The sequence below is a fragment of the Zeus faber genome, assembly GCF_960531495.2.
Source record: "Zeus faber genome assembly, chromosome: 14".
Classification (NCBI taxonomy): domain Eukaryota; kingdom Metazoa; phylum Chordata; class Actinopteri; order Zeiformes; family Zeidae; genus Zeus; species Zeus faber.
Genome location: NC_137200.1, coordinates 19,639,620 through 19,656,003, shown reverse-complemented (window position 1 = coordinate 19,656,003; position 16,384 = coordinate 19,639,620). Strand labels below are relative to the sequence as shown.

The window sequence follows — 16,384 nt, the reverse complement described above, 5'->3', positions numbered from 1 at the left end:
GTGTTCCAACTCTCGCTTGCTGTGTCGGACTGGTTGTTGTTTCACCCTCAATTAATTTAAGCCGTAAAAAAAAACCTACACATTCAAACCACTTGAATGACTAACGTCTTCATCTTCATTACTCGAGAAGCAAGGCGTTTATTTGGGCAAATCCCGTCCGGAATATGTTGGAATTTCAGAGATGTCTTTGAGGATCCAGAATTTGAAATCAGAGGTTTCAGTCTTTGTTCAGGCGCTCTCGGACCGACTCGTTGTTGTCGTTGTGCGCCGGCGGCACGGGTGTGGGCCGGCTCCTCAAGCTCCGGCCTTCCGTGGCGCCCCTCGACATCTCTGTGACAAAGAGCCGCGTCACCCACACCGAGGTGATGATCAGCCTGTACTCCTTCCTGAAGTTGCGATTCAGCAAGCCATAGATGATGGCGTTCAGACAGCTGTTGAAGTAGGCCATGAAGTAGCTGACCACAAAGAGCCACTCGGGGATGCGGGGGCCGACGTGCGGCGGGTCAATGGCCACCGCCAAACCAATCAGGTTGAGTGGAGCCCAGCAGATGGCGAAGAGCACAAACACGACAAACATGGTGAGGAAGTTCCTTAGGTCGCTGGGCTTGAGGCGGGGGCTCTCATCAATTTTGACTTTACGCCGCACCTAGAGAAAATTGAATAAGAAATAAACAGCTTGGTTAACAGACTGCACACACCACCGAAGGATGGATATAACCAGTGGCTCAGACACCGGCTGTTTTTAAAATATTAATAAATATGAAAAAATGTCTCGTCACCCTAGTGATCTAGACTAACTAATATATATATGTGTATATATATATATATATATATATATATATATATATATATATATATATATATATATATATATATATATATATATAAATACACCGATCAGCCACAACATTAAAACCAGTGACAGGTGAAGTGAATAACATTGTTCATCTCGTTCCAGTGGCACCAGTCAAGAGGTGGGATATATTAGGCAGCAAGTGAACAGTCAGTTCTTGAAGTTGCCGTGTTGGAAGCAGGAAAAATGGTCAAGCGTAAGAATCTGAGCCACTTTGACAAGGGCCAAATTGTGATGGCTAGACGACTGGGTCAGAGCATCTCCAAAACTACAGGTCTTGTGGGGTGTTCCTGGTATGCAGTGGTTAGTACCTACCAAAAGTGGTCCAAGGAAGGACAACCGGTGAACCGGCGACAGGGTCATGACCTCCCAAGGCTCATTGATGTACCTGGGGAGCGAAGTCTAGTGCATCGCAGCTTGCTGCGTATGAGGCTGCGTGGCTGGTCAGAGTATCCATGCTGACCCCTGTCCACCACCCAAAGCACCAACAATGAAGAAGGAAGGAAGAAGGTGTCTTGGCCTGATGAATCACATTTTCTTCTACATCATGTGGATGGTTGGGGTTAGGGTATGATCAGATGGAGCATCTGTGGGATGTGCTGGAACAACAAGCCCAATCAATGGGGGCCCCACCTCACAACTTCCAGGACTTAAAGGATCTGCTGCTAACGTCTTGGTACCAGATACTATAGGACACCCTCAGAGGTCTTGTGGAGTCCATGCCTCAGAGCTGTTTTGGCGTCAGGAGCGGGAGCTACACAATATTAGTGGTTATTAGTGGTGGTTTTCATGTTGTGCCTGATCGGTGACATATATATATATATATATATATATTTATATATATATATGTATATATATATATATGTGTGACCCACCGCAGCAAAACCCGCTACCTTGTGCATTCCAAAAATTTGTTGAAAAGTTGAAAAAAACGTATTGAGAAGGAAAATTAGATTTTTCCAGATTCGTGTTCCTTTGTGTTTTTTTTATTTTTCCATCTCTCAACGTATTTTCAAAACCGAGTTTGATTTATAAATAGTAGAAAAATGTTAAATCGTGGAGTTAAATATTCCCGTTAGATTACAGGCGGAAACACAGTTCACTTACCAAGACGTTGAACAGCGTGAACACGATCAATCGTTTCCTTTAAAGCGACAGTCCAGGTGAAGATCATTCCTCCGTATTCCATGTGATGTGAAGTCACAATTTGAAACCGTTTTGATAGCGTTCAACCTTTAAATCTTATGTGTTTTATACACACACCTGGATTCATTGTTGTGTGGGCGGCGTAACACGGGAATAAGAAATCTGACGTCACTTGCCCTTGGAAAACTTTGAGGGTGATTATCTCAGAAACACAGTTTTCCGCACCCTTGTCATTAACAAGCCAAAGCTTAAAAAGTATTTCGCACAAGCGACACCTTGTTTTGAAGCTCTGATTCTTCACTTTCAAATGACGTTAAAAGAAAAAAGAGAAACGGCACCAAAAGTACCTAAAATCTGCGGTGGGTCATATCTATCTATCTATCTATCTATCTATCTATCTATCTATCTATCTATCTATCTATCTATCTATCTACAGTATCTCATCCTTATTTTAATTCTTGAATGTTTAACATTTTTCCCTGTTTTAATCATTAATCTCGGTAACAATATCTGGCTCCAAACTCTTATGATCTTAATCCCCTTTCCCACTTGCACTGAAAGCCTAAATCCACAGGCAATGTTCCTTATTGGCGTCATTTGTGTTTTGTAAAAGTCATTTAGTAAATTTTCCCACTTTCGAAGTAGTATAGTATAATATATAATAGAATAATTTATCGAAAAACGCCAATACAGTTGCGAACGGAAGTCTATGTGAATGAAAGCAGCAACATTCCTGTGAAGCACGGGTGGAGCTTTTGTGAATATATATTTTGAACAAATATTTTTCAAAAATTATTTGTTTTGGAAGAAAAAAAAAACCTTGGAAAAATGGCGTGTCGGGAAAGACGGGAAACTGAAACACGTGCAGTCTCTATGGGGACAAGTCTTTATATTGTTAAATTGTATTCTTTTTCTTCTTAAAAATGTCACTCAGACCCTAGACCTGTGTTTTTAAGTTATGGGTGTGGTGCGGGAACATTGCTTCGCTTCCCCGCCGGCTGCACCGCAGTGTAGAGCAGGAGGAACGAGTAGACAGGGAGAGGGAGAACAGGTGGAGGACGTTCCTTCCCCGGAGGGAGAGAGTGCAGGACAGGTTGAAAATGATCACACTGATTTAATAACATTGGGTTAGGGTTATTGCGCCCGGGGACGGGGAGGCACCGTCTCCATGTCCCTGCTCCGTCAGTGGAGGGAAGAGTCCGTCCGGGAGGGGCGGGGAGACTGGAAGCGAAGCGCTGGTGTAAAAACGAAACCGATTCTCTTGCCTCGTCTCGTGATATTAGACACCCTTCGCGCAAACATTACTCAATGTATCTATAACAGTCATCTATGTGGGAACAGACTTCATACGGAACTTTTCCGCAAAAGAGGCCAATGTGGGAATGACGACCGACTGGCTTTGCCGGATAGTGCATACTAGTATTTTCCTGAGATGTACTTACTAAGGAATGAATCACTAAGGTCCAGGGATGCAGACCAGATTTAGCCTGTTTCCACGTTATAACGCGCCTAACGTTATAATGTGATACAGATCACGTTATGACAGACAGTCATCCGGAACTCACAAGGGAGAGCGGCTGATCGCTTCCCCAGAATGAGCTGCTGCTTCACGGACGGCGGCAGCGCTTTGAGTCGGTCGCTATTTCAATGGCGTATTGGGGACCATCCGCCAATGACATGACTCAATTTCCAAGGTCAATAACCTGTTTGTCATATGAATGAGAACACTCCAAAAGTCTTTAAAATTTTACTTTTTGCCGATTTCTTTGTGTTTAACGTCAAAACCATTCACACTGAAAAAGGTTGTAACTGGGGGTTGGTCATCTGTAGGGACATTGACGAGTTTTATATTTAATGTTATTTATTATTTCACTTTTTAATATATTTTTCTTGTTTTAAATTGTTTTTGTTATTCTTGGTCTATTTTATTAGATTGTGTTTCTGTGTTGTTAGTGAAATTTATCTGCTTAGCAAAATAAGAAAGTTGTTCAAACGCTCAAACTGTCTATTTTCATACTGGACCGTCACAGCCCGAACACAGTATACAAAGGGATATTCAAAATCACCCGTATCAATCTTTGATATTAACAATATAATATCATTCATATCATAATAATACATTTCACATCTATTATTATGATATTAACTGGTTTATATTGTCTGACAAATCCCAGATTGTTCTAGTAATGCAAATGATGAACACTTAATTGAATAAATGTTCTGTACCTTCATTTGTTTTTATTGTCTTTAAATTGTTTTTGATGTGAATTGTCGCAGAGTAATTGCCCCTCTGCAAAGTTCTCTTAGGTTTTGCAGCAATTTTCCATCATTCTAGGTTAAAAACATTATATACGCAATTCCTGAAAGTCACCAGAAGTGAGCATTCAAGGGCTTATATTTTGTTTCCCCTGCTCACACATTCTTCTCATCTTTTTCAAGCCTAACCAGTTTGCATCTGTCACGCTTCCCTTAAATTTCACCTTGCCACCTTTTTTACCACCCCACACATAATGTTCTAGAATCGCCAGTGGATGTTACTGACGCAAACACATATGAATGGAAACACAGCTGAAAAAGCAGTGCCGTGAAAAAAGTAATTGCCCCCTTCCTGATTAAACCTATTCCTCCATATTAGTCAGACTGAATGGTTTCAGATCTTTAGACAAATTGTAATATCAGACAAAGGGAACCTGAGTAAAACACAAAACAAATTTAAATGATCATTTCATTTATTAGAATGAAAGCAGTTATAAAACACCCGATGTGAAAAAAGTAATTGCCCCGCGTTTACTCGGGTTCCCTTCGTCTATAACAATTTGTCCAAAGATGTGAAACCATTCAGTGTGACACATGTAGAATAACGGAGGCAATCAGAAAGGGGGCAAATGGAATAATTCTATGGGCTAAAAAATAATTCTGCAGGGGGCTCGGGCCGCGAAGCCGGAACACCGACCTTAATGACGAGCACCCAGATGCGCAGGTAACAGAAGGTCACCACGGCGATGGGAACCAGGAAGTGAACCACGACCACCGCCGCCGTGTAGGGACTGCTGGCGTTCTGGTCGAAGGTGCAGGAGTACACGCGCGGGTCGTAGCGCAGAGAACCGACAAAGAAGTTGGGGATGATGGCGACGACGGTGAGCAGCCAGATGAGCAGGACGAACAGCAGCGTGTTGCGCAGGCTGTAGAGGCGGCTGTAGGAGAAGGAGTGGCAGATGTAGCAGTAGCGGTTGACCGCGATGCCTGTGATGTTGAAGATGGAGCCGATGACGCTCAGCCCCATCAGGAAGCCACTGACCTGCAGAGACAGTTTTGGGGTGATGGTGACGGTGTTGCTTTCGATTTCAAACACGTAGGGGCGGTCGCAGGCAGGGTTTAATCTATATCAGGATTTAGCCCACTTCCTACTTAAATGAATCCAGAATATAAAAATGCAATGGTCTGACACCGATTAAGATTATTTAGTTTGAGACTAGGAAGTCCTGGACTAAGGTGATGAAGGACTAGTCAGCTCCTTCCGTCTGCTCTTGGTGCTGGTCTTAGTCCAGATGATCCATTTCCTCTGTCGTCAAGGTCGACCTGGAGGCCCCACGTCCATTAATCCAAAGATAAACCTGCCTCTGGTCAGGTTTCATTTAAACCTTCACTTAGACCTCGATTAGCTCTAATCTTCCTTCTGGAAATCTGATTTTTCAAACCAAGACAAGTGCAAGTCTGAGACTATTTTAAACCATGACTTAGAGAGGCCGTTTCAGTTAGTCCAGATTAAAAGTGTCATTTAGCCTAAGAATAGTGTCCCATAGGGTCTGTGTTTAAATCTAAACCTGGACTAGACTACTGGGCTATTAATCCTGTTACACAAAAACAAAAGATGTTTCAACCATCACTGTTTTTCATAATTATAATAAAAATTCATAGTAAATGTAGACTAACTTTAACTAGGTTGCTCCAATAATTCAAACTCAGATTTAAATTGAAGTTAGGGATATTTTAAATTTGCCTGTACAGCATTGCTCCTTATTGCTCATATAAGCTCCATTCACTGATATGATTTTTATTTTTTTTTTTGTGGCTATTGAAATTTGGCTCCACGAACATTGCTTAAACATTTCCTGTCTAGCTTCAACATTTTTGTACTTTTCTAGTACGACATTTACTTTATTATTAATCATTTCACTGCACAAGCTCGCTTTCCTCACGATTTTCAACAGCAAACCATTGGGAATCCACAATGAGAGACACTGAAAATGAGAGATTATATGTTTTAATCGCAGGATATGTTTTTAATCACAGCCAGAGTTTACGATGAACTCAAATTAAAATAAAACCCTAGTTCAACATATCCTCGTTTGGCTCTCAACTGGGTTTCATTTGAATCCTGTGGGTTCTCACCATGCACTGGGTCTCGCCCAGCGACCAGCCGTCGTGGAAGAGGGCGTAGAGGACCAGAGGGTACGGGTAGAACGCCACCACCAGGTCAGCAAACGCCAAACTCACCACAAACACATTACCTGCAGAGAAACAGAGCGGCATTACTGACGACCAAAAGTCTGGGTCATTGATTTAGAGTGAAACATTGAAGGATCACGGCCATTCCCACAGAAATTATTTCCAACTGTGATTTCTCCAGAGTTATTGGTTTCAAATTATGAATCTTGAACCAGAAATACTAATACTTGAAGTTAAATGGAGACGATCCTCGTTCTCTCCAGCAGAATTGCTGCTTGTAAAGGACTCATTTTTAACAAAAACCTTGTAAATGATGTTTAATTCAAATTTTCCATAAATAAATTCGCCCAAGGCGCAGTGAGAGGGCAGTAGCACGGCCTTGAATTTGAAGGTAATAATCTTTGACAAAGAGGACTTTTACTTTTTTGGGGTGTTATTTGATCAAGTCATTATAGACGTTTCAAATCCAGTGTGACCTTCAGATGGTTAGGTTTTCGACAAAGGAATGTAATCAAATGAAAACAGGATACATTCCCGGTGATGGGCCCATCAATGGGAACACATTGAGTTCTGAGTGTTCTTATTTAGAAATAAAGGCTGTGTTCTGTGATCGAGTTAGTTTGAAGGTCTTTAGAAAGAACATTTTTAATTTGTCATTGTTATCATTTTTTATGTTATTATAGCCATTATAGATTATAGCCACCAAAGGTCGGCGGGTTTTCATTATTTATTTTCTATGCCTAAAAAAAAAAAAATCACATTTCTGATGTTTCCTTGAAATGGGGGTAGGGGTCAAGAAACTGTCAACAAACATAGCTACAGAAACACTATGCCTGATGCTGGCGGTCTTGTGTTACGAAAAGAAAAAGAAAAGAAAGAAAAAGCGACTGTGGACTACAGTAAAGGCGAGATAGGCGGCTGCCTCATGCGCCATCCCGAGGAGGGGGCGCGGAGAGGGAGCAATTGGGGCGCATTTTGCGCACCTGTCTCCCTCTCCGCAGTAAAGACAGTGTAAACAGTGTGGTTTTATTTTAGATGTAGGTCATATTATTTTCCGTCTCCTTAAGGAACAAAACAAGTGCGTGTGGAACGGTATGGAATGAATGGTATGCGTAATGGGGCCACTTTCTCTGTGACTATCTCCCCGATCACCCCCTCTCCATGCGCAATGTGCCCCCATCCCCACACTGTTTTTAGTTTTATTTGGAGGAACGGCGCACGGCGATCGGACGCATGGAGAGCCGTGTTCGCGTATGTATCCGGATGATTCAGACATCTAAAAATAAATGTATGATTCCCCCACTGAAATGTTATCTCTATGCATTTTGTGCGATCCTACCTGTTTTATCCTGTTATTGTAATGCACACTGACTGACCAAAAAAACCCAAAAGGACTGCTCGACTTTTAGAATCTCAGCCAGTTTACGGGTTTCCGACTCATGGTTCGACTCGACCACTTTCAGGGGGCAGCCGTAAGGAAAATAAATAATTCTGACAATATAGAGTTTTCGTTGGTGTGACGAACACGTTCGTCGATTATGTCACACTACATGGGGAGAAGACACCCATTTGTCCTTCCCGACGTATTTGGGCCCGAGGCTGGAATTTGTCGGCCACGACAAAAGCGGGTCAAAATCGGGCTGAATTTGTATAGTCCGACCCCGGCATTAAAGAAGGCTGGGCAAATTGACTAAATCAAATATCACAATGTTTCTGATGAATACCTCGATAATGATAATTTTGAGGATGACCATTGGTGCTTTCGTAAGATATTTACACACTGTTGAGAAATATTCAAGAAACAATCATCAGAAACAATGGAAGCTATGACCAAGCCGGTAGAGGTGTTGATTCGAAATAGCTAGAACACTACTACGAAGTTCAGAAAACTGCATTACGTTAGTGTAATGCAGCCCCAAAGACAACATTTAACTATATCATGACATTACGAAAACCGAAATCCCAGACGACGCCAAGTCTCCACGGGAACTCCCTCCCAGACATGGGAGGTCGTGAAGACAAAAAAAAAAAAAAAGGTCAAGTGCCCTATGTTGTGTTTGGTCTTTGGGTTTCACGGATTAAAGAGCGAGCAGCCAACATGTGAACATCCAAAACAATCAAAAGCTAAATAATTTTCATGCCTGATAGTGTATTGTAGCTGACTTTGACCTTTGCTTCACTGCATGTGTGATGGATTTAAACGGATGGATTTGCAGTCAGTAGCATGCCACACGTGCAGTAATTTGGTGGCAGGGGAAATCTGTGTTGTGTGTGAGCGAGAGAGAGAGAAAGAGAGAGAGAGAGAGGGAGAGAGAGAGAGAGAGAGAGAGAATTGAACCGGATATAAGGTAAAACAATTTAGACAAATCCAAAAACAAGGGTTTAAGGTCCATGACGGAGGAATGTGCATATTTGTTCAGTCAACCACACACACACACACACACACACAAACACACACACACACACACACACACACACACACACAAACACACACACACACACGCACACACACACACACACACAAACAAACACACACACACACACACACACACCTGTGAGTATTTTTGAGCCATCTGTTCACTAAGCCTTGGCTTATGACGGTGATCGCATGTGTAATAACTCATAAATTTGATTCTGAGATCAAATTTGGTAATCCTGTTTCACGGTTTGGGGCCAGTGTATGGATAGTTAAATAACTACCCAGTGTCTGTTATCAACAATTCATTCTGGAAGATTGGGTCACATATAATCGGGCTCAGATATTGCTTTGTTCATGAGTTCAAATTAACAGATTAAGAGAATAAGTTAAAAAAAAAACAGCAATTCCTAATTTGAATAGTGGTACAGACTAAAGCAAAAAAAAAAAAGATCTAAAAGGTCGCTGGGTGCTGCTACCACTCCTCCTCAATTTGTCTCTCTGCTTAAATCCACTGTCCAAAGTTGCAATTTGGAGTCAGCCATCAGGCCTCAGGGGGTAGTTTTCCTTCACATTTAGTTGAGTTTCCACTACTTCTTCCAAAAAATAAAATCAGTTTGCCAGCAAGATGCAGTGTTTCTTCCTGTTTCTGGTCCCTTACGGATGTAGCCAATGGAGCTGATTTGAACAGAAGCCCAAAAGCGTTTATAAAAATCAGTATAATTAGAAAAGAATGTATTGCCGATGGACTTAAATGGACAGAGCTGTTAACTAGGTAGTAGCAAAACAAGTGTTTTGTATAGTGGCCCTGAAGCGCAAAAAACGTTGATTTCACAAATCACATTAACAAAACAGAGAACAGAGTGGAGACTTTCATTCCATGAAAACACACACACGAAGACATGCGCGCGCACACACACACGCACACGCACACACACACACACACAGACACACCATCAATATGTACCCTTGAGCATTCTCCTTACGATCAATTTCTTTGTTTTGATTGTTATAAGTAATCAGTATCTGAATTTTGAAGCAGAATAATCTCTTGTTCTTATTGTTTTTTGGTGTGTCTTACTTGTGGTGATTGTCGTCATCATCAGGCAACAATGATATCATGAATCCTCTCTGATCTCCCAGTACTTATATATAGGGGATGGTAGCTCAGGCGGTAGAGCTGGTGGTCTAGTGATCTAAAGGTTGCTGGTTGGATCCCAGGCTCCTCCTGCTAGCATGCTGTAGTGTCCTTGAGCAAGACACTTAACCCCTAATTGCTCCTGATGGCTGTGTCCGTCGGTGATTTAACAATTGTAAGTTGCTTTGGATAAAAGCGTCTGTGTAATGTAATATATGTTTTCATCTAGTCATTTAACTCTTGCAATGTCACTAACCTCCATGTCATTTCAGATCCGCCCACTGCCTTTTGCTTTTCTGTCATTTGCTTTCCTTCACCTGGTTTCCCCCGCCTGCAGCTCATTCGCTTTTTAGTCCCTCAGTATACTCCTTCGTTCTCTGCCAGATTGTATCTTGCGTTACGCTCAGCTTTCCCACAACTACTTCCTGTTTGTTTCCTGTACCTTCCATCTAAACTGCTGCCTGATTCCCTGGACCCTGATTCTCTGCCTGTTCCAAGTTGGACAAATTTGTCTTCACTGACTGGCACCTTGTGGCTGTTGGTTTCCTACCTGATTGTTTTTATGTCGTGCTTATGGGTCCCTTCATCCCTTCTGAGTCAGTGAGCATAACAGTACAATTCGATCAGAAATTAACCCAGCCGACTCAGAGACTCTCAGACGAGGGATGGCAGCACAGACTTGTGCTCTATACCAACACGTGCACCAACTCATTGTGGAGGTTCTCCAGGAATCCTCCACACACCACAACGAATGATTGAAGGCTTTCTACAACCGGCTGCAGTAGCTCACTCTGGTCAGTCAAACAATAGCTGCTGCATCATCTACCAGTTCTCATGCCGTTTCTAGTCCAAAACCTCACTTCTGCGCTCCAAAACGCTTCTTCTGCGCTCTGGGTACCTGCCTTTCTCAAGCTCTGCTCATTAACTTTTGAACTGCAACCCCTCATGTATCCCACTGAGAGGTCACAAGTGGCTTTCATTGTCACCTAGCTCACGGGATTGGCTCGGGACTGGAGTACAGCAGAGTGGGAGAAGCAGTTGGACCTCTGCTCTTTGGTGACAGCCTTTTCTGATGGTCTCTGGAGGATTTTCAACCACGGTACACCTGGCTGTGAGGCTGCTCGTGGACTTTAGAACCTGGTCCATTGGGCCGGCGAGTTATCGCCTATTTCATTGAAGGTCGGAATTCTCATCACCACAGCCATCCGCATCGATGGGCATCTCCTGGAGGGGAGGCATGAGAGGGCGCTCATTTCCGAGGTCTTACGTGACCACCAGCATCGCCTCCTCCTTCCTTGTTGGATCCTACCTCGAGCACCCCTAGCGACTTGGCGGAGCTCATGAAGCACGGCAGGACAAGGTTGTTGTCAGCAGAATGGCAGCACCTCCGGTGGGAGAACTGCTATCTGTACTGTGGCCAGGGGGGCCATTAAGTGTCCAATTGTCCAGTAAAAGGGGCTCATCAGTAAATCAGAGGGTGCTGGTGAGCTGTGCAATCCACTCCCAAAGGCCCTCTCTTCCCCTGCTCCTTGCTCAGCTGGGATTGGCCGAGCCATCTCACACGGTGTCGGTTCTTATTGACTCTGGAGCTGATGCAAATTTTTTGGACTCCCTCCTGGCAGAGCAACTAGGTATTCCCCAGGAGCCTCTGTGGAAAACCATTGATGCCAGAGCTCTCCATGGTCACCTTCTCTGCTACGTCACTCATCGTACTGTTCCTGAACATCTTGGCATATCAGATAACCATCATCAAGCTCTTACATTCCACCTGATAGATTCTCCTCAACTACTGGTGATCTTAGGTTTCCCTTGTGGTTGCTAAAGATAACATGGAGATGGACCGACCGGTAGAAGCTGCAGTAGTTCTTTGGGTTCGTCAACTTCTACAGAACGTTCATCCGGAACTATCGCCTGGTGGCAGCACCGCTCACTGCATTGACCTCCTTCTTTCTGTTCTCCTTTCCTCTTATCACCTGCGGCGGACAAGGCCTTCGTGAGCTAAAGAGACAGTTCACCTCCTCACCCATTCTCAACCTGTCAGACCCTTCCCGCCAGTTTTTGGTGGAGGTGGATACCTCAGATTTGGGAATTGGGGCCCTACTCTCCCGGAAAGCTGCTGTCGACCAAAAACTTTGACTTTGACTTTGCTTTTTCATCCAGTTTTCATGACGCCCTTTCTGGCCTGGCCTTCTTACCTGTAATTGTAAACCTTACAATATATTTACCATACTCATGCCTGGAAGAATCTTGTTATACAATTTCAGACACCCCTAAAGATGACCATTCCATGACACTGAGCATTGCACTCAGCTCCGCAGCGGAGGGGGTGATACGCAGCCCAGATCAGAGCGATCTTTTTTCCAAACAAAGCTAATAAAAAGGGAGTTTTTATTGTAAATGTCTTTATTTTCCTCCATTTTCTAATTGAATGAAACAAATATAGCCCTGTGCGTAATTGTGCGTAATAGAGACACTCTCAGTCACTGTCTAACCCCTTTCGCTTATACGGTCAGTTGCTTACTGAGGTCTCAGCGCAGAGGAAGGCATCTCCAGTATCGAGTAGATTGGGAGGGCTACGGACCCAAGGAGATGTTGTGGGTCTCTACACGCGCCATCCTGGACCCATCCTTCATCCAGGACTTCCACCAAGACCAATCGGACTTGAATCAGCCTGGTGGGACGTCAGGGGACATCACTGGGGGGGTTCTGTCAAGAATCCTCCCTGTTCTCCCAGTATTTATATGTGACCCAACACGTCCTATCCTCAGCACATTTCGGGGCCCACCTACTTTTGGCTAGACGTGAAAAACATCGGAAATTCCTTTCTCGGTCAAAAATTTGATTATAGCAGATTTATGTTCCTCAAGTTGTTTTCTATCTCTCAACTTTTTTTTTTTTTTAAACTGAGTTTGATTTTAAAATATTAGATAGGTTATATTTAAATATTAAAAGGTTGAGGCTACTTGATCCATCAGAATTTTACAGGGAACTTGTTGAACAGTGCAAACGGCAATCTTGCGGGTCCCTTTGATGCAAACATGCAGGTCAAGATCATTCTTCCATATACCGTGTGATGTCAAGTCAGAATGTGGAACAGTTTGGATAAAATAACGTATTAAATTGTATCTAGTCCATTCGGTTCATGACTACAACGGGATCTATCCTACTTCTATTGTTTTGGGGGAAGTCTTCTTTCCCGGAGGTAAAAAAATGTTTCGCTGACGTCAACTCAGAAGATGAAGAAGAAGAACTGACGTCATTGCCATAAACAAATGGCCAATATGGAACACCAGAAGCGGGATGTTTTCCGTGAAATCATATCACCTCTGTGTTGTCATGGATTACGAGAAGAGGGTGGCAGAGGTTCTCAATCATATTGCGGAACTTCGTCTGACCAGTGCAATAGATGCAAGTGAGTGTAAGCAACTCCTACGAGATTACATCTTTTCGCGAGGATGGTGACAGCAAGGATGACAGCAAAGATCACAGCGATTCTAAATCCGATGTTGACGTTATCCCGGACTTGGATAAAATTTCGAACACCGGATTTGTACCTGTATGTGATCATGAAACAGAATTTTTTCAAGAACCACTGTTGGAGACTGACATATCGTCAGCCCGTTGAAGTCGATGATGTGATGAAGTCTCTTGAGGTTGGTAACCCAGATTCTGAGCACGTATTAATTGACAAGATCCTCAAGTTAACCTGCAAATGCGGGCAAAGGCGAAAGCAGCTTCAAAATCATTTTGTAATTGTAATTAATGTTTCTTTGCCTGGTAAAATGTATTAAAAAATGTAATGTATAAAACAAATAAATTATTAACTTGCCAGTTAAAATGTCCAAGAATAATGCTCAAAACTTAGCCGCCTGACCTCCCTGACGGCGCAGATGAGACATGCCAGTGGTACACCTGGCAGCCAAACCTCAGCCAGTGCACGCCGGCCCTCACTTTCATTGCGCCATGGGGTTTGTTTCACGCGTGCAAGCCGATCTGGCAGGCGGGCCCCGTCCCTTCCCACGCCCTCCCTCCCCAAGCTCCGGGGGAGCCATGGACTGAGTGCTTGCTGAAGCGGTGAGGTCCGTGCAAGGGCCGCTGTAACCTAGGGGTACATTATATTTGCGTTTGTTATATAAACTGTTATTGAAACGTGACCAATAAGGTTCAAATTTGTCTGGTAAAATAAATTATTTTTGGATGCTGGACCGAGTTTTATGACAGGGGTGTAAAAGTGCAATTGCACTCAGAAACTGTAGGGGCACCAATATTTACATAGTGCTGCTTTAACAGAGCAGGAAAAAGACATGTTCATCATGGGACAGATATTCTGCAATGGAAGACGCAGTGAAATAACAACAGACAACCCGAGAACACCAACAAAAAGAAAGAAGCAGTGGACCGAGTACTCAGTGGATGGTGTACAAATCTTCAGATATTTGTTTCTCTTCATTCACAGGTAATTATTATTTTATCTTAATAGTGTCATCCTGTTAAAGGCCTTAAGCTTATATCTATAAGCTCATATATTCATGTGCTTATTTCCTGCAAAATGTGATATATTTTCTACATTTTATTAACAGAATTGGAGCCACCTCACTGCAATCCATCGACACATGAAAGAGAGAAGAGGCATTACGGCTGGTGTTAAGATGAGAGGTGAGTGGAAAAACCTGTGGAGTGATATCTACAGCATGAGGACATATGACAAGTTGTCACCTTCCTCACAAACTATGCTGAGGACTAGTGGTCGATCGATTGATCGGTCGATAGATTAATTGGGCAGATATTTGTGCGTTTTGAGATAATCAGCATTGGCCGATGCCTGCGCTTGCGAGGCCGATAAAAAAAAAAACATTCTGGAGACTAGTGTTATAAAAAATATTCACTCCACACTATGGATATACTGGTATCAGCTGCTTCATCGCTCTTTTTACTCTGACAGCAGGTTGACACACACACCACGGCAGTGCCCACATAGCCCTGCCTCCTCTCACTCACAGCGCCGTCTTCTTCTCGTCACTCGTGTCATTCCCTCCGGTTTGTTATGGTGTTAGCTCATTAAAGATGTCATGTGCAGAGCCTCCCCGTCCGGTTTTGAAAGAAAACAGCAGGAGTGCTGTTTGGAAACACTTACACCTAACTCAGAGATTCGGAGTGGAGTTTTTTTTTTCCTCCAGCCAGCGCTGCGCTGTGGGTGCGTTCCTGTTTTTCCTGTGTTTTTATTTTGGATCTATTAATTTTTCTGTGTTCCCTCACTACTATGAAACTTTTTAGTTTCGGTTCAATAAGGGAACGGAGCGTTAGGTGGGGAAAAAAGCACAGGAGCACAGATCACGGACGCCCCAATGAGCACCATCACGTGCTTACCGATATTTTTTTATCGTTTTTTTTTTTTTTACATAGTTTAGTTTTTTGATTACCTGTGGACATTTATTTAGTTGATACATTTTTTATTTAAAATAAGTGCACTGCAGAGACAATGCAGACAATAACACAAGTGTTAAATAAATGTTCATTTAACTTCAGCAATTTTGTGTCTCATTTCTATTGTTAAATTGTTATATTTTTTCAGATGCAAAAAAACAACAACAACATGATATAGGCATTATATATCGGCCGTCGGCTGCGCCGCTCGCTAAATATCGGCACCGGCCTTTAAAAAACCCATATCGGTCAACCACTAGTGAGGACCATGCTGTAGTGTTGCCAGGATGCCATCCAAATCAGAAAAACTCGGAGGAAAGCTGTTGCCATCCTATGTCACAAAAACACCTGTACGGCGTGACTACAAGAGAGCACTGATGCTGACTTGTCGGTTGAGTTATTTTTGTTTATAAATACAAACGTGTAAAATGTCACGTGCAACAAATTGTGTGATCGGCCTCTCGTGAATTTTTATTCATCTTTTAGAGCAGAGGACATTGCAGCCTTCTCCATTCAGGGACACCTGGAGTAAAATGCTGCCTCACATAGCAAGCACCGAACCCATGTCTGACCTTTGTTGGCAGTGCCAGAAAAACAATCTTAGGATCATTATGTTGTTCTTTCATTGTATGCTGCATTTTCCTCTGCTGAGAAAAAAGAGTAGGCTTTCTTGTTTTTATATTTTACAATAGTATATTTTGCTGTTCTTTTTTAAGGTCTACAAAAGTGCTAATCTGCCAGAGGCTGTGAAATGTGCCAAGCTGAGAAAGTAGGAGCAACATCTGCTGTACAGCGTGTAGGCTCGGAGAGGGAGGTCTACAATTCCATGATTGAAGCATCCAAGGACACCTTTGAGCGCCTCAATGGACAGAGTTTCTTCCCGCAAGCCATAAGAACTGTCAATGCTGACCTCACCAGGGCTCCTCACTGAGCTACACACATAGGCTCCACCACCTTA

At 43.0% G+C, this 16,384-nt stretch overlaps 1 protein-coding gene across 1 annotated transcript in view; it reads right to left on the bottom strand.

Annotated features, from left to right (window-relative positions):
- Positions 1-217: 217 nt before the first annotated feature.
- Positions 218-16,384, bottom strand: part of LOC307239926 (melatonin receptor type 1B-B-like) — a gene marked incomplete at both ends in the record, with an annotated part of 34,073 nt that continues 17,906 nt past the window's right edge. Inside the window, 3 exons of the mRNA XM_080013503.1 lie at positions 218-646; positions 4,953-5,297; positions 6,392-6,510. Of these exons, the coding sequence (XP_079869629.1) occupies positions 218-646; positions 4,953-5,297; positions 6,392-6,510 (893 nt within the window). The remainder of the gene's footprint in view (positions 647-4,952; positions 5,298-6,391; positions 6,511-16,384) is intronic.